This window comes from Lepidochelys kempii, chromosome 1, assembly GCF_965140265.1.
Source record: "Lepidochelys kempii isolate rLepKem1 chromosome 1, rLepKem1.hap2, whole genome shotgun sequence".
NCBI lineage: Eukaryota > Metazoa > Chordata > Testudines > Cheloniidae > Lepidochelys > Lepidochelys kempii.
Genome location: NC_133256.1, coordinates 46,625,960 through 46,645,066, shown reverse-complemented (window position 1 = coordinate 46,645,066; position 19,107 = coordinate 46,625,960). Strand labels below are relative to the sequence as shown.

At 39.7% G+C, this 19,107-nt stretch overlaps 1 protein-coding gene across 1 annotated transcript in view; it reads left to right on the top strand.

The window, feature by feature from the left end:
* Positions 1–19,107, top strand: part of HSPH1 (heat shock protein family H (Hsp110) member 1) — a 32,158-nt gene that overhangs the window by 1,792 nt on the left and 11,259 nt on the right. Inside the window, exons 2-10 of the mRNA XM_073341235.1 lie at positions 133–190; positions 3,237–3,377; positions 8,295–8,417; positions 9,325–9,424; positions 11,324–11,457; positions 12,276–12,520; positions 14,080–14,308; positions 16,188–16,294; positions 17,904–18,037. Of these exons, the coding sequence (XP_073197336.1) occupies positions 133–190; positions 3,237–3,377; positions 8,295–8,417; positions 9,325–9,424; positions 11,324–11,457; positions 12,276–12,520; positions 14,080–14,308; positions 16,188–16,294; positions 17,904–18,037 (1,271 nt within the window). The remainder of the gene's footprint in view (positions 1–132; positions 191–3,236; positions 3,378–8,294; positions 8,418–9,324; positions 9,425–11,323; positions 11,458–12,275; positions 12,521–14,079; positions 14,309–16,187; positions 16,295–17,903; positions 18,038–19,107) is intronic.

Genomic DNA, 19,107 nt, shown 5'->3' with positions numbered 1-19,107 from the left:
CTGATCAGTTTTTTTTAAATGCCGTGTATTAGCATAAGCCACAAGAGTAGCAGTTTAACTTGCTCAAACTCTCAAATTCTGCTTGCAATAAAATAAAATACTTAGTTAACAAGCCTCTCTCTCTCTTTTCAGATCAGTTGTATCATTTGGATCCAAAAACAGAGCTATTGGTGTTTCAGCTAAAAACCAGGTAGGTTATCGCCTGTGAAAGAGAATCCAACTACTAGTAAAATTAATAACATAAATATGTTCCAAATAAAGGAACAAATTAAAAAGATAGCTGATTGCAGTTAGATAAAATTCTGTGATCTTAATTGTCAGGTAACATTTCAGAATCGGAGAACTGCATTATGCCGACAGTCTCCTCTCCAGGTTTGCTGCTGAGGATGCCATTGCTAGAACTCTACGTCTGTCTGCTGGGTTAATAATTTCTAGTTAGATGCCTGCCTTATTTGATAATTTTAAAAATAAAATCACCAGGACACACGCTTACTTTGGAAATTTCTTTGCATTAGAAATGCATCTTCACAAATTATGTAGAATGTGTCCTTAAACTGAAATATGAGCTAAGAGCTTTGGCCTTTGCTTGAATGAACTACTCTAAAAGGAGAAAGTGTTAAATATTTTCTCTTATTCACTGCAGTAATATATTTTTTTAAAGTGCTAAAACATTAATACATTTTTTAAAATAACCATGTACAATGTTTAAAACTTCAGATATAAACTTCTAAAAGCCATGTTTTGGGCTGATTATATCTAAATAAGATTAGTGTACTGTAGGTGCAGACCAAGCATGCTTCCTCTACTGGCCTATTCATATCTGTCAAGGGGAAAAGATGCTGTGGTAGGTTTCCATGGAGAGAGAGAGAGAGAGCATGAACTGTGAAAGTCTTCCATTTAGCTATGAACAAACAGGGAGATGTGATTGAAAATATAGGAGTGATCATAACCTCTTTCCTAAGCTACTCACACATACATCTGCAAGTACAGGATTCAAAGACAGAAGCTAACAAAGTGATTTGCATAGTGAGTTTTGCAGTTTTTCATTCATTCCTAGGAATGGTAATGTATTTAATTAAAACAAATAGCCACATAAAACATTGTGGAACAAATATTTCACTAGAGATTTAACTTTGATCTTTTTGATCAGGACTTTCATACCACTACTTTTATTTTTATTTCTTTAGACTATATTTCCATGTCACTGATTCAGATGTTAACATAATTCAATAAAGTAGTGAGAAAAAGTAAAAGTGTCTTCAGAGCATTTGTTGTCTTACATAAATGGCTTCTATCTGGATTCTCAAGAGACTAATGTGGGGAGTGTTACTAAGAGATCATTCAATTAAAAGCTGTCCAGCAGCTTTAGCTAAATTGAAAGCAAAGCAGTTTCTCGCTCAACTTACATCTGAGAACATGCATTCACAACAGACTTTTGTTCTTGGACAGTTTGTGGCTTCAGTTGCTTTTGGAATAGCTTCAGAAGCGTACTTATGTATTCAATTTTTCATGCTTTTTTGTTTTAACAGTTTGAAAACAAAATGAACCAATTTTTTCCATTTGACAAACACTTAAAAAATTTGGGGTGATTTGAGGATTTCAAAATACAAGTACATCTTAGTAGTGAACAGTCTCTTTTCCTGACAACAGTGGAATTTTAGGTCATTGTTGCCCATGCAAGCATGGGCACTTCTTGGCCCATAACAATCTGGGCATTGCATTTTCACTAACAAGGGAGTGTAACAGCCATTTGTTCAAGCAGAAGAACTACACACCTGAATTGTTTTGGGTTTTTAACAAGTAATCATCTTAATTTAACTTTGACATGGTCTTCTATTTAACAGCAACTTAAATTTCAATTTTTGTGCATCTTCAATGAAATGCTAGACAGATTTGGGAATAGTTAATTATTTCATTCTGGTCTTTCACTGTTACTTGCTGTATGTTCTACTGAGTTTTCAGAAGAATACCATGTTGTAATAGTGCTGTTTAAGTGTGGCATGCTAACTGGCTTGGCACTTTAATTGTGGCCAAGACAGCAGGAATATTCTAAAATATCCTACAGTATTAATGGCATGTGATTACTTTAAAAAAGTGTCTTCAGATTGTACATACAGTTAACCTGAAAATTAACTATTTTTTTTAAATGAAGATAGCTGTAAATCAGTTCATTAAAAGCCACTAAAGTTTTTTGCTTTGTTGCCTATTGCATACTAAGTTACTTTTGCTGTTTAAGTGCTTCAAACTTGAGTGACCATAGAGCTATGGGTTAAGTATCTAGAAGTAGATGTCAAGTACCCTTCCTCATGAGGTTTGTTATAATTTTACGCTACCAAGGCCCTTGTTTTCCTCTGTGCTGGGGTGACCAAACAAAACAAGTCTCCATCAATATGTTGATCCCTTGACTTACTACCTTTAGATTTGTTTCAGTGTAGCAGCTGTGTTAGTCTGTATCTGCAAAAAGAAGAGTACTTGTGGCACCTTAGAGACTAACAAATTTATTTGAGCATAAGCTTTTGTGAGCTACAGCTCATTTCATCAGATGCATGCAGTGGAAAATACAGTGGGGAGACTTTATATACACAGAGAACATGAAACAATGGGTGTTACTATACACACTGTAAGGAGAGTGATCAGGTAAGGTGAGCTATTACCAGCAAGAGAGGAAAAAAACCTTTTGTAGTGATAATCAAGGTGAGCCATTTCCAGCAGTTGACAAGAACGTGTGAGGAACAGTAGGGGGGGAAAATAAACATGGGAAAATAGTTTTACTTTGTGTAATGACACATCCACTCCCAGTCTTTATTCAAGCCTAAGTTAATGGTGTCCAGTTTGCAAATTAATTCCAGTTCTCCAGTCTCTCGTTGGAGTCTGTTTTTGAAGTTTTGTTGGTATTTGCTGGGTACTATAAGTTATCAGTAGATGGTAGAGAACAAAAGGCTTTTTTTATTGCTCTTGTTAAAATTAAACTGTTACATAGACTGAGTGTAGACTTTCTGTATTGTAACATCTTGAGACTTTAAACTGTAAACACTGTAATGCAATGCTCATTCACCTCTTATACCAGTATATTTCTGTATAAAACTAGAGTACTACATCATTTAATATTGGAGAAAAGAGGTCAGATGTCAAGTCTCTGGTTTAGGAACAGAGGCTAGCAATCTGACACTGCCATTCTTTTACTAATATGCAGGCTAAGTGTTGCATTCAAGATACCTTCTTTTTCTTTCTTGCAGCAAATTACTCATGCTAACAACACAGTATCTAACTTTAAGAGGTTCCATGGCCGTGCATTTAATGATCCTTTTATTCAGAAGGAGAAAGAAAGCTTGAGTTATGATTTGGTTCCAATGAAAAATGGCGGTGTTGGAATAAAGGTAAGGGTGTCATATTTTCAGTCTAGCTTTCTAGTTTCTATAGCTGTGTTGGAAAGGTTTTGTTTTCTAGCACTTAATTAAAATCCCTTATTTTCATGATTAATTCCCGTAAAAGCTGTTCTTTACTCTGTACCAGAAGGGCTTTTGAACTGAATAGCCTTTTTTACTCCAGGGTGGAGTCAAGTTTTCATTATAAATACTTTCTCAAACAAGAGCTTCCCTGGTGGCAATTGTGAGCACAGTCTACACATTCTGGCAGGAAAAACTATTAAGATAATTATAGGATTATATAATTTTTTACTGAAGTCAGGGAAATGGTGTTCTTAATTCCCCCTGTGCCTATGCACTGTGATAATCTGATTACATGGTGGCATACTGTTTCTCAATACAAGTTAATGCTATATACTTTGTTAGAACCTCTACTATTACTTGACAGAGACCCTAAGGACACTTGCAGTAAATGTACACAAACTGTTCCTGCAACATCTGTTGCAGACTAGAACCTTGTCTCCACTAGAAAGGATGCTATAGCTATGCCTCCCAGCCCTCCTTGTGGAGATGCAACACTGGCAAAAGATTTATTTTTCTTGTATAGCATACACCATGCCCCAAATAAAATAAGCTATTTTGGCAAAAGGACCATTTTATTGGTATGACTATCCTCATGTGGACTTTTGCCAGCAGAGCTATGTCAGCTAGGGGTGTTTGTTATATTTTATTCCCCACACTTCTAACTGACATAGGTGTGCCAGCAAAACTTTGAAGCGTGCACCAGGTCTAACTAACAAAGTAATAGTGAGACCTAGAGACGATAACTTAGCATAGAAGAAGCTTGTCAGGTAAATACAGTGGCCATTATGCCAATGAGAATGTTTCAATGTGTTATGTGTATCTAAGGCTATAAGAAAAAAGTGATATAGTTGATAGGGTATGTGATTAAACTACACGAAGCATGCATACATACAAGTGGTCCTTATCTACCTCTAGATTGGACTTTTTTGCTGGTACATGGGAGGATCGAAACAGTATCCCATGGTTTTAATCTGAATTTTGTCAGTTTTTAAAAGAACTAAAAATAGATTCACTTACTAAACCTGCCCCATAGATTCCACAACCAATTAGTGTGATTTTTTGTAGTCACAATTCCGTTTCTTTAATAACTCCCGCCCACCCCCCCAAAAAAAACCCTCTCCCTCAGTGCTCTGTGAAAGATCCGCACAAATGTGAGCAATGCACAAAATAGACTGCAAAGAGACTTTTTCTTCATCCATCCATAGTTATCTGAAGTGAGTTGTAACAATGGTAGATACTTTGTTTGGTGTCTCTTTAATCTTAAGTGAGTTTAAGTAGCTTTCTTTAACACATATACGAGTTAGATAAATTTGGTATTAAGAGAGACAGTACTGTGATGGTCACTGTCAATTTTTTCTCAATCTGTATGGAGCTTTTTCTTGTCCATGGAGAAAAATGTTTTGAGAACAAAGCAGTAGGGGATTGCCATGTCTGGAGTCCACAAGAGGATCTCTTGCAAAGCATTCTGCTTTACACCTTTTTTAAACTATAGAATAGATGACAAAAAGGCGAATACACAAAGGAAGGGATATACAGAGGTAATTTAAAACTGATTTTACAGTGGTACTTCTTTTCCCTTCCCAACCATTTTAGTTTGCAAAGATGCCTATAGGAAGGAAGCAATATGAGAGTAAAGGCTTGTTTAACTTTGTCTTTTAAGCTTGTTTATATTATTTGATTCCTGGATATAACTTGAACTATTGAAGTGCAGGCTGTTTTGGCTACCAAGACACACAACACAAATCTTAGGTTTTGAGCATAGTGATCTTTTGGGAAACTCTTTTATGAAATAGTTTAGAAGCTCTTCAGTAAATGTTTTTAATACTGCTGTGAAGAACTCTTCTTAACTGAATGTTTTGTGGTAGATAATTTCTTACCTCTTCTGCAATTTAAAAAGCAATTAAAAAGTTGCTGGCCACTTTTAACTTATTGGCATAGTGATTCATTACTGTGTGCTAGCCTTACTAATTGACACTTACAGCAATTCAGATAATGGTGTAAGTTGTAAGTCATCTGCCAGTGACTTTATCCAGGGGAATTCATTCATTTATCAATGACACTGAGGGTATGTCTACACTACGAAATTAGGTCGAATTTATAGAAGTCGGTTTTTATATAGTCGATTGTGTGTGTCCCCACACAAAATGCTCTAAGTGCATTAACTCAGGCGGAGTGCTTCCACAGTACCGAGGCTAGCGTCAACTTCCGGAGTGCTACACTGGGGGTAGCTATCCCACAGTTCCCGCAGTCTGTGCTACCCATTGGAATTCTGGGTTGAGATCCCAATGCCTAATGGGGCAAAAACGTGGTCGCAGGTGGTTCTGTGTACATGTCGTCAGGCCCTCCCTCCCTTTGTGAAAACAACGGCAGACAATCGTTTCGCGCCTTTTTTCCTGAGTTACCTGTCCAGACGCCATACCACGGCAAGCATGGAGGCCACTCAGCTCACTGTCACCGTACGTCTCCTGGGTGCTGGCAGACGCGATACTGCATTGCTACACAGCAGCAACCTATTGCCTTGTGGCAGCAGACGGTGCAATAGGCCTGATAGCCATCGTCGTCATGTCCGAGGTGCTCCTGGCCGCCTCGGTAAGGTGGGTCAGGAGCGCCTGGGCAGACATGGGCGCAGGGACTAAAATAGGGATGACTCGACCAGGTCATTCTCTTTAGTCCTGCCAGCAGTCCTATTGCACCATCTTCTGCCGAGCGGCCAGGAGATGAGGATGGCTAGCAGTCCTACTGCACAGTCTGCTGCCAGCCAAAGATGTAAACGATAGATGGAGTGGATCAAAACAAGAAATACACCGGATTTGTTTTGTATTCATTTGCTCCTCCCTCTTCTCATGCTGCCACCACCTTTCAGCTTCATCCCTCTCTTCAGCCCGCCACCTACTCTCCTCAGCCCGCCACCTCTCCTCCCAGTCATTTTGTGCTTTCCTGCACTCTGACGTCATTTGCCTCCACGCATTCGTCTGTGCTCTGTCAGTGTAGGAGGACAGCATGAGCTCTGAGAACATTTCATTGTGAGTGCTTTTTTTCGCCTTCTAATCTTCGCTAGCCTCTGGGAAGGAGAAGGTCCTGTGATTCTTGAAACACATGCAGCTGGTGGAGAGGAAAAAAAGGGACAGTGGTATTTAAGAAGACCCATTTTATAGAACAGTGGGTACACTCTTTCACGGTAAACCTTGCTGTTAACATTACATACATAGCACACATGCTTTCATTACAAGATCGCATTTTGCCTCCCCCCACCATGTGGCTAGCCCCACCTCCCTCCCTGTGGCTAACAGCGGGGAACATTTCTGTTCAGCCACAGGCAAACAGCCCAGCAGGAACGGGCACCTCTGAATGTCCCCTTAAGAAAAGCACCCTATTTCAACCAGGTGACCATGAATGATATCACTCTCCTGAGGATAACAGAGAGAGAAAGAACGGATGTTGTTTGAACGCCAGCAATGATTCCCGAGTATGTGCTACTGGCCTGGAGTGGTAAAGTGCTACTGACCATGGTGGACGGAATAAGGCTGCCCTCCCCAGAAACCTTTTGCAAAGGCTTTGGAATTACATCCAGGAGAGCTTTATGGAGATGTCCCTGGAGGATTTCCGCTCCATCCCCAGACACGTTAACAGACTTTTCCAGTAGCTGTACTGGCCGCGAATGCCAGGGCAAATTAATCATTAAACACACTTGCTTTTAAACCATGTATACTATTTAAAAAGGTACACTCACCAGAGCTTCCTTCTACGCCTGGTGGGCTCGGGGGGTACTGGCTCCAGGTCCCAGGTGAGAAACAGTTCCTGGCTGTCGGGAAAACCGGTTTCTCCGCTTGCTTGCTGTGAGCTATCTACAACCTCATCATCATCTTCCTTGTCCCCAAAACCTGCTTCTGTGTTGCCTCCATCTCCATTGAAGGAGTCAAACAACACAGCTGGGGTAGTGGTGGCTGAACCCCCTAAAATGGCATGCAGCTCATCATAGAAGTGGCATGTTTTGGGCTCTGACCCGGAGTGGCCGTTTGCCTCTCTGGTTTTCTGGTAGGCTTGCCTCAACTCCTTAAATTTCACGCAGCACTGCTTCGGGTCCCTGTTATGGCCCCTGTCCTTCATGCCCAGGGAGATTTTGACAAATGTTTTGGCATTTCAAAAACTAGAACAGAGTTCTGATAGCACGGATTCCTCTCCCCATACAGCGATCAGATCCTGTACCTCCCGTTCGGTCCATGCTGGAGCTCTCTTGTGATTCTGGGACTCCATCATGGTCACCTCTGCTGATGAGCTCTGCACTCACCTGCAGTTTGCCACGCTGGCCAAACAAGAAATGAAATTCAAAAGTTCGCGGGCCTTTTCCTGTCTACCTGGCCAGTGCATTTGAGTTGAGAGTGCTGTCCAGAGCAGTCAAATGCAGCACTCTGGGATAGCTCCAGGAGGCCAATACTGTCTAATTGCGTCTACAGTACCCCAAATTCGACCAGGCAAAGCCAATTTCAGTGCTAATCCCCTTGTCGGGGTGCAGTAAGGAAATTGATTTTAAGAGCCCTTTAAATCAGGGGGAAAAGGGCTTCGTCTTGTGGACGGGTGCAGGGTTAAATCGATTTAACGCTGCTAAATTTGAGCTCAACTCCTAGTGTAGACCAGGGCTGAGTGTGTAGAAACAGAATGACATTATCTGCAAACTCTGGGGGGGTTGAATTCTCAATTGTAACTGTATAATGAGTTGGGTGAGTGCATTAAGATTGGAGGGAAGGGTTGTTGGTCAGCAGAGCATTCAGAACTATTAAGTGGAACTCTGCGTTTCTGCAATTAAAATGAAATGTCCTCTTTTTTTTTTTTTTTTTTGCTGTACAGGTGATGTACATGGGTGAGGAACATTTCTTTAGTGTGGAACAGATAACAGCTATGCTGCTGACTAAGTTGAAGGAGACTGCTGAGACTAACCTAAAAAAGCCAGTAACAGACTGTGTTATTTCTGTAAGTAATTCTATTTACACTAGACCAATAGAAATATTAATCTCCCTAGTTGTAATCACTGAAGATTTCTAGTTTAAATAACTTTTTAAAAAGCTGTTCAGCTCAAGTACTTGTATGCTTAGGATAACGTTGTACATATCAGATTTAACATTAACCTTCTTCTAAAAAGGAATATGTGTATTCTATATATGAGCTTGTTATAAAGCAATGGAAGCTATAAACCGCCAATATTAAAAGTACAGATTTATTACTTCATATTAATATACTGCCTTTATGTTAAAGTAAAATAGCTTTGAAAAGCATTGTAATTAGGAAAAAGACGATAGGGGGTGTTACATTAAGTGCTGAACAGTTGCTCAGATACCACGGAGATGAACAAGCTAAAATACCTAGACAGAAATATTGTGAGTACTCTGTCAAGCTGCACAATATATCAAGCTATTAAATATTTATTTTAAGTGATCTGCGAGTGGGCAGCACCGTGTCACTGGGAAAATTTCCTTTGGTTTTCAAGTATTGCAAAGAATTTAAACTAAAAATTTTTGGCAGTACGCTGCATCTAATGTTAACATCAAAGTGACTACTTCTTGTCAAAAATTAATTTAGGCTTGATTCATCTACGTTATGCCTCTCCTCAAAATATTCTACTTTACTGTTTGGTGTTGCATGTGCTTTTAGGCCCAGTTCAGCACAGTATTTAATCATTGGCTTCAATGGGACTACTAAGTACCATCCTGAATCAGGGTCTTAAGTAACTAACTTTATTTTGGGCTAAAATCTTGCAGTGGCTAGATACAGTGGCAGATATCTCCTTTTGGGGATGATGAATGGGTAGGATTTCAAACAAATGTTTGTGTTGAAAGTCTGGCTTTCTAATGTTTATTCTGTTCCCACATGATTTCTTCAGGTTCCATCATTTTTCACTGATGCTGAAAGGAGGTCTGTCCTAGATGCTGCTCAGATTGTTGGCCTGAACTGTCTGAGACTGATGAATGACATGACAGCAGGTAAAGCAAAGGAAACCTGTTCCAGCAAGTGTATGTTTAATGGCGATCCATTTAGATACACCTCTACCCCGATATAACGCAGTCATCAGGAGACAAATAATCTCACTGCGTTATATCAAACTTGCTTTGGCCCCCCCGTTCCTTGTTCCCTGACTACTCCCTCCAGAGACCCCCCCATCCCCTGACTGCTCCACACCACCCCAACCCCTTACAGGCACTCACCCGCAGCAACAGGAAGCGGAGCAACACAGCCCCAGCCCGCTCCACTCCACCAGCTCCCAGCCGCGGTGCTCCGCTTCCCATCGCTGGTGAGTGTGGGGAGGTTGGGGAAAGGATGCCCCCTGTACTCACCCACGGCGGGAAGCAGAGTGACGTGGCCCGAGCCCACTCCGCTTTCCTTGCCCCAGCCATGTTGTGCTGGGGTCGGGGGGTTTGGGGAAATGTCCCGCACTCACCTGCAGCGGGAAGTGGAGCGCCGTGGCTGGAAGCTGGCAGAGTAGAGCGGGCTGGGACCGGGCTGCTCCGCTTCTGCTGCTGCCGGTGAGAGCGGGGGGATTGCTTCCCCCTAGCCCCCTCCCCTGAGCGACACAGCTGGGGCCGGGGCAAGGGAAGCAGAGCGGGCTGCTCCTGGGACTGCGGGGTGCCAAAAGTGCCCCCCCACAGCTCCTGCCTCACAGACTCTGGGGGGAGCTCCTGACCACAGCCAAGACCCTCTGCCCCTTATCCAACCCCTCGGCCCAGCACCCTTAACATGCTGCTCAGAGCAGCATGTTGGAGCTTTACCACATTGTATGCGAAGCCGCATTATATCGGGTCGCGTTATATCGGGGTAAAGTTGTACTGAAATAACTTCAAACTAAGAAACAAAGAATTGCTAAAAATAGACCAGTCACTAAAAGCAGAATTGGTTTACAACACTTGTGCCCTTTTTTTCTTGATCTATAAAACTTCTGTCATGAGGTGTTGTGAAGATGGTAAAAAGAGAGCTTTGCTTCCTAAGGTGACTTAATAGGAATACAGTAGAACCTCAGAGTTAGACACCTCCGGTGGGAAGGTTGTTCGTAACTTTGAAATGTTTGAAACGATGAACAAAACATTATGGTGGTTCTTTCAAAAGTTTACAACTGAACATTGACTTAATACAGCTTTGAAATTTTACTGTGCAAAAGAAAAATGCTGCTTTTAAGCATCTTAATTTAAATGGAAACAAGCACAGAAACAGTTTCCTTACCTTGTCACATTTTTTATACTTTCCCTTTATTTTTTTTTAGTAGTTTATATTTAACACAGTACTGTACTGTATTTGTTTTTTTTTTTTGTCTCTGCCACTGCCTGTTTGCATTCTTCTGGTTCCAAATGTGGTATGCGATTGACCAGTCAGTTTGTATCTCTGGTGTTCGTAACTCTGAGGTTCTACTCTACTGTAGTTAACTTCCCCCTCACTCACACATTTGAGGATAGGAGTTGCCCTAGCAGTATAGACAAATGGTCCATCTAGTCCAGCATCCTGTCTCTTCAGAGGAATGTGCAAGAAGCATCATAGTGATAAATTGTTCAGTAAGTTGCCTGTATGAGGAACTTTTTCATAATATTTGCGATCAGTTAGAATTTTTTGTTCAAGGATATAAAACCACTATCAGTGTAATTGGATGTCGACATCCATATACATATTTAATCAACTTTTGCTGATGTGCTCAGGGCTCAGAAAATTCATTGGTAGATGTAATATAAAGTATTAGTGCTAGGAAGTATGTATAGCAATGTATATATGTAAACATTTTAGTTGGAACCTGCCTTTTGTCTCTGTGTACCATTACAAAAATGATGAGCTGAATGATGCACTAAATGGAGATCCACTAGTGATTGTGCAGATAACATTTGATGCTTCTTGCTTTACAGTGGCTCTTAACTATGGAATTTATAAACAAGACCTTCCAGCTCCAGAAGAGAAGCCACGGATAGTGGTGTTTGTTGACATGGGACATTCTGCATTTCAAGTATCAGCCTGTGCTTTTAACAAGGGTAAACTAAAGGTAGTCAGCTGATAATCCATTTTTGTGTTACTCCGTGGGCCATGTAAAGTTTAGTCAAGAAAAAAGGGGGGAAAACTGTACCACTAAAATGTGCTTGAATTGAAATGATGACCGAACAGAACTTGGCTGTACAACACCTTACATCTCTTCATATTGATCAGCAGGTGTAGCTCTAGATTGTGAATTAATTTTTTTGCAGGGGAGATGGGACTCAAGTGACCTGAAAACTGTTCTAATATAAACATGTGAAATAGTTGTAACAGTACACTGAAACAACTAAAGCAATTACACCTCTTGAACTTGCTGACCACATTTAAAAAAGAAAAGCTCTTAGTGGCAGTATATGTAAAGACTACTAAAATATACAACTTGCAGCTTCATTTTTGGAAGTATTTATTTAATGTGTGGAAAGTGATAGGATGGACACAAACATTAAGGATTTTAGCACCATTAATATTGGCTCCTTACACTGAAGCTGTAAATTGATTGACTTCTTGTAATCAGAGTACAGTCATTTGAGATTGTAGTAAGCCATTTGAAGTGTGTGTGGACTAAGGCCCTGATGACACTGGACTGTCACCCAGTCTAGAAAGACTATGGGCTTTTTCTTTGTTTTTAAGGCAAGCTTCTAACTTACAGGTGTACAGACCAACTTATGCTAATACACCTTACTAAATCTTTAAACCTACACATTGGAAGAAATAAGCCTATGTGGTGGCATCTTTGTTTTTAAAAAAAGTCCTGCTGGTATAGGTGGAAGTCCAGTGTAATGTCTGATTGTCAAATGTAACACTAAACTATTTTCTCTGTCAAACTAGGTGCTTGGCACAGCCTTTGATCCCTTCCTAGGGGGGAGAAACTTTGATGAAAAGTTAGTGGATCACTTTTGTGTGGAAATAAAAGCAAAGTATAAACTGGATCCGAAATCAAAAATTCGAGCTCTTCTTCGTCTGTATCAGGAGTGTGAGAAACTAAAGAAGCTAATGAGCTCTAACAGCACGGACATCCCACTTAACATTGAGTGCTTTATGAATGATAGAGATGTGGCTGGAAAGATGAACAGGTGAATAAGAGCTAAAGGAAAATGAGGGAACACTGTTTAAAGCAAAACCTCAGGGGATGGGATTCTTCGTTTCCACAGTCTTAATAGAAAAGGGACCATCTATACTTAGAGTACATGTAGTACTGTTTATTAAACATGGAGTATCTTTGAAACAGTGGCCCATCCTGGCCACTTATAAATCTAATCTTTGTTGTGAATACTTCCAGCTTTTTTGTGATGCTGGAATAGTTCAGACTCAATTACATAATGTGTGTGATGTCCATATGCATGAAACAAATGTACAATGTTAAACACTGATGTTGCAGGGCTTGCCTATACGCCTAATCTGAAATGCCTTCATTTTTAGGTACAAGGCACTATCATGTTGGGTCTAGAAGTAAACCTGCTAGACTTAATACACAAAATACTTCGTAGTTTGAAGCAATTAATTTTGCAACATGCAACATACCTGATACAAATCCATGAAAGTAAGGAAATAAAAAGTTAACCCACCTAATGTGCATACCCTCTATTCCTCTACTTACAGTTGTTTGTTTGCACAGCACACAAACTGTCCATTATGATGTGAAAAATAGCTAAAAATTACCCTAAATCTAACCTTTTTTAAAAAAAAAAATAAATAACCTGCCTCGTACACCAGATCTACTCAGGATTCACTTTTGTGCCAAGTTTTTTGTGTTTGTTTGAGAGCCCAAATTCAAAAGATTTCTATTAAAAATGTATGGAGAGAAAGAAAACACTCAAACTACACAAAGAATCCAAAGGTGTAAAATCTCTCACTGACTGGCTGCCTCCTTTTAGAGAAAAATATGGGTTTAAAGTGGGGTATAAATTCATCTAAGTGTTCATGTGTAGAGATGTTGTACATGCAGTTAATTCTCATTGCTGGTTGAGAGACTGAAGCAAATAATTAAAGTAACACAGTTGCACTCTTCATCTGTAGAAACATAGAAACTCTCCACTTATACAGAAAGACATTAACTTACAAGCATGGGTGGACACTTTCAAAGCAGGGCAGGGAAGTTGGCTACACACCCTTAATTAAAACTAAATCCCCTATACCTCTTTGACGATCTCAACCTTGGTGATAAAAGGAGCTTTATTGCTTTATCTGCAAATACTGTAATGCACCCCATGATAGAACTGGAGGGCAGAATAATGCTATACAGGCGACTGGCTGACTGATTGTCATACAGACTGCTTTACTAATTTACATTCATTCTCAATCACTACTGACCAAAAGTAACTATCTCAGGTGGATATTTGGTGTTTAGCCCTAGAAACTAGAGGCACAAGTTGAGCTGTGTTGACAGAAATGTGGGGAAATTTGCATGGTATCTGTTTATAGTGTTGTTAGCCTGTGTGGACATCACTTGAGTTTGGCACATTTGCAAACACTAAATTCACTAACTTTAAAAATACTAAACAGCTTTAAGATCTGTTCATGGTGGCTTGTTTCAGCAAAAAAGCTTTATGAACTATGCAGTTTTAAACAGTTCCTAACAAAACCTGCTAAGGCAAAACTGTTTTTAACTGTGGCTTTTGTCTAATTTTCCTAGATCCCAGTTTGAAGAATTATGTGCTGAGCTCCTACAAAGGATAGAGGGGCCCCTCCATTCATTAATGGAACAAACTCAGTTTAAAGTGGAAGATGTGAATGCTGTTGAGATTGTTGGTGGAGCTACACGCATTCCAGCTGTTAAAGAGAAAATTGCAAAGTTCTTTGGCAAAGATGTCAGCACAACACTGAATGCAGATGAAGCTGTTGCAAGAGGCTGTGCTCTACAGGTACAGTATTCACAGTACCACTTAAGTCTTCTGAAAGTACTTCCTTTGGAGAATTGACCATGTAGTTATGGCAGATGGTAAAATTGGCACTCTTAAAGCGGGCAATGGAACATATACTTTGTGCTGAAACAGTGACATGCTTAAAAAGCTCTTTCACTTTAATTTTACATACTTACTGATTTGACTAAACTGTAACTAGTCACTGCACTTTACCTGGCTTGAGCCTGTGGAGCCATTGCCATTTTTTTCCCAGACTCCCAGTGCTCTTGTCATACACCTTATTCTCTCTCTCCACTTCACCTCTCTTCCAGTCAGTCCTGGGGGGGTGCTGCTGAGAGGGCTTAGGCTTCATTCAAAGCCTCCCTGCCAGGTGTAGACGGGGTAAGGCCATGGTCATTGACCAGTCTAGACAATACAAAGTAATCAGCAAAAAGACAGTAGGCCTTTGTAGGGGGTTCAGGATATTCTCTGCTATACTGGTTTAGAAAACATTTACAATTAGGTGCATTCCAGAAGCAAAACTCTTCAGAAATATAGGAGGATCACCTCTGGCACGAAGGATTTAGCATTATCCATCAAAGGCTGCAAAAGCCTCCTTTGTTTCCTAACTTATTCAGATGGCTTGTATGTACTACCATTGAACATACATATACATACATTTGTGTGTAACATTTTCTGGTATTGGACTTAATCACAAAATGTAACACTAACTTAGAACATCTCATTGCTGCTCTTCCCACAATCCATATTTACTTGACTTTGAAAGTAGATTGTTTATCTCTTACAGTATGTCTACACTGCAAGTGAAGGTATGAAGTAGCACAGGTAGGCATACCCATGCTACCCTTAATCTATTGTTAAGGACGCTAGCTAGTAGTGAAGATGTGGTGGCATGGGCTTGCAGCCCAAGTGTATGCTCGGGGTCCCTGATGGGTTTCTACTCAGGCAGCTGGCCCGAGTGGGATGTGACTACCCATGCTACAAACACACAGTCATGTGCAGTGTACACATACCCTGAAAGTAAATTGCTTTTGCTCTGAAACTTTTTTCCTTCTCTGCCTCCATCACCCTTGTTTCCTTTCATTCCTTGTTTTGTGTTCTGTTCCTGTCTTCCACCTCACTAACCACAGCCCTTGAACATCCATTGACTACTCCCATAAGCACAGAACAAGAAACAATGGTAGTGGGCTTAACCCCCTTTACTGCTGGACATGCACAGCTCGCTCACATGGCATTCTGTGCAATGCTGCTACTCCTTTGGAACATACTAAGTGCATCCCCTGAGAACTGTAACGTTAAGCAACAAGAAAAACTGTATGATCACTTTAGATAAGCTATTACCAACAGGAGAGTGGTTTTGGGGGGAGAGAAAATCTTTTGTAGTGATAAACACCCATTTTTTCATGGTCTGTGTGTATAAAAACATCTTCTGTATTTTCCACAGTATGCATCCGATGAAGTGAGCTGTAGCTCATGAAAGCTTATGCTCAAATAAATTGGTTAGTCTCTAAGGTGCCACAAGTACTCCTTTTCTTTTTGCGAATACAGACTAACGCGGCTGTTACTCTGAAAGAAAAACTTAGTTAATCTGTGTTAGAACTAAGGTGATAGGAGTAATTTTGGTTGGTTTAGGGATAACTAGCAGTTCTGCTACAGTGCAAGGGATTAAACTGAAGGTCCCTTGTACCTAAAGAACATGCACTCTTTGAACATAATTCCTTTTTCCTTCATATCAGGGTTTCACTTAAGCAGTTAATTTACCAAATTTTTTTTGGTACAATCAATAAAGTATAGGACTCTTTTTATAATATTTATTTTATTTTAAGGCATAACATTCAGGCACATAGCCAATCATAACAGCTGTTTGTTTGTCTTTTAGTGTGCAATTCTTTCTCCAGCATTTAAAGTGCGAGAATTCTCTGTCACAGATGCAGTTCCATTCCCAATATCTCTGATGTGGAACACTGAAGCAGATGACACTGAAGGGTAGGTAGCTTAAAGTATTCCCATTTGGACTTCGGTTTTACGCCATATAAGGATAAAGTTCATCTATGCATTTGTCTTGAAGGGTCAGTGCTAAATAATCTAACAACTCATAGGTCCATTGAGGTGTGCTGTTCACAGCTTTGGTAGTGATTCTGTGCTAACAATATGTACTTTTGTCGCACAAGTGAAACTGAATGAATGCTGTATTAATCCCCACCAAAAGTAAGAACAGTGGCTTGTAAATCAGACTCAGAATTAACCTCCTTAGTCAGTGAACTGTACCGATTATGAGATAAAGTGGCCACCTGTATACAGGGCCCAATTTGACTTGCATATTTGAGAAGAAAACTTATTGGATAACAAATACAGAAATGAGAGGTTAATCAAGAACTATGTAAATGTTAATACATACATTGAACACATTTTCTACCTTTCCAATTCCTTTCAAAGGTGGACTGGCTAGTGGGCAGTTTTCTAGATGAAAATATTCCTAATAGTTTGAAATCCTAATTGTTTGATAAAACAAACTTTTGTAGAGGATTTTTCTTTGATTAATCAAAGATACTGATATAAGAATACATTCAGTAACTGTTTTAAAAAAAAAATTGTGGCAAGATGTGCTACTAAGTCATATTTTAAAAAAAACGAAAATCCTTTAGTGTCTCCTCATAATAGTCTTTAAAGAATGTTGTTGTTGTTTTATAATTCTTGCAATTGAAATAGTCAACACTTCCGTATTTTCTGTTAAATCCACCACATGTGGCTTGCAGCAGTGCTGTATATACACCTCAGTCTCTACACCAGTTCTCCAAAATGATAAAGTCTATCCTTGCCCAAAGTTCCATTTAGTTCAGCCTTGAATCTCTTGTTGTCCATCTGTGTTATCTCATAGGATGCAGCTGTACAGATCTCAGTATTCGTTCTGTTGTAGACTGAATCTCTGAAGGCAAACTGTATTACCATTTTCAACTATCTTGTTTTCTGTGGCTCAGTTGTGAGGCAGTTAATTCTCTCCCCTCCCCCCCAATGTTTCCAAGACTGGAGTTCAACAAAAGATTTGTTAGATTAAACTTTCTGGAGACTGGAAGTAATCAGACTGACACAGAAAGCCCAGAGCACAGGAGAATCCTGGATGAATAATTGTCAGCCTTCCTGTCAGAGCAAGGGAGGAAAAATGATGGTGTCTCTCTTGACTGAGCCACAAAGCAGATTAGCTGGTAAGCAGGAACATAGCTTTTGAGATTCAGAAAGGCATTATAGAAGTGCAATTTTGAATTTAAATAGTTATGTCAAGATAATTGAGGGACACATCTGAAGAAAAGTCAAGTACTGTACATCTACTGGTAAACTGTTCCCAAATCCTATTAAAACATGATTAAACTGTCTTACTCACCAGGCCCTAAAATAGCTGGAATGTGTAATCGCTTCACATTTATCAACTTAGAATGTAGGTCTCTCTGTAATGTCTGATAGCAAAGATTCTTTCCCAGAAATAACTTTTTCTCAGGACTATTTATGTTAAAGGAGCCAACATTTCTCGAAGGGAAAATCCTAGCTGTTTCAGCACGTGTACTGTTCTAAAGTACTTTTTGCTTGATCCTAACTGTAGGGTTCATGAAGTGTTCAGCAGAAATCATGCAGCACCTTTCTCCAAAGTTCTCACCTTCTACAGGAAAGGTCCATTTGAGCTAGAAGCTTTCTATTCTGATCCTAATGGTGTCCCATATCCTGAAACAAAGATTGGTAAGTGATCGTCCTGGTGAATGTGGCACTTTGCCATCTATCTAATCTCTTGGTATACTATACCTTCATTACTTTCACTGGAATTGTGTAATGTTAACCCACCTCATTCTGTTTTGATAGAGCTGTAACGCATGGATTTATGTATATGTTTTTATGTTTCCAGTCCAATTTACATTTGAATTGAATTTGCATTTAGCCTAGCCCCTAGTAGGCACTTCCATGTCACAAGCTAAAGAGAGACTGCCAGTTATGTCAAGTTCCTTGACTAGAATGAAACCATTATAAGTGCAAGGGATTTCTTAATGCTTTTTTTAAAACTAGTTTTCCACTTTGCACCACTGCAGTCTCAGTTTTAAAGTATCCCTAAACCCATCCCCTATATACAAAAAAAATTAAGCTTTGAATTTTCCACTGAAAGTGAAACCGTAAACCACCTTTGGAAACATGTTCCATTGCTTTACTGTTATAGGGATTCCCTTAATATTTAATCAGAAAATTGTATTGCATTTTATTAACATGTACTTGTCTCCTTGATTAATGAGAATTGGGCTCATAATCTTTACATGCTTATACATAATAGTCTTCCCTTTGTCTTTTTTTTTCCTTAGATGGAACATTCACAGTTGTGACTGTTACAAAGGCATTGTAGGGTTCATGTTTGTCTACAGTAATTTATAACATCTGTACAGTTTTACAAGTCAAAAGATTTAACTTCAACCCTGAAAACTTTACCTGGAATTTGAAAGTCAGTTTGGTACTGGTTCACACAATCAATAGTTAGTTTCCTCATCAGAATTGAGTTAGTAGTTGTGTCGTGTGAGCCAGAAGAGGATGCAGGTCATGCTCCTTAGCTGTATTCGTTTTGCAAGACAAAATAGAATTTAGAACTGACTTCAGTCAGTAAAGTAAGCAGACATAACTCAGTACACAAAGGGACCAGACCTTCTGATTAAGAAGAGGACATTTGTATGTAGTCACCTCTCAGAGTAGAAACATGCATTAACCTTTTCTTATATCTTAATTTCCTAATACTTCTCAAAACACTATCTGAGCTTGCTCCAGTTTATCTG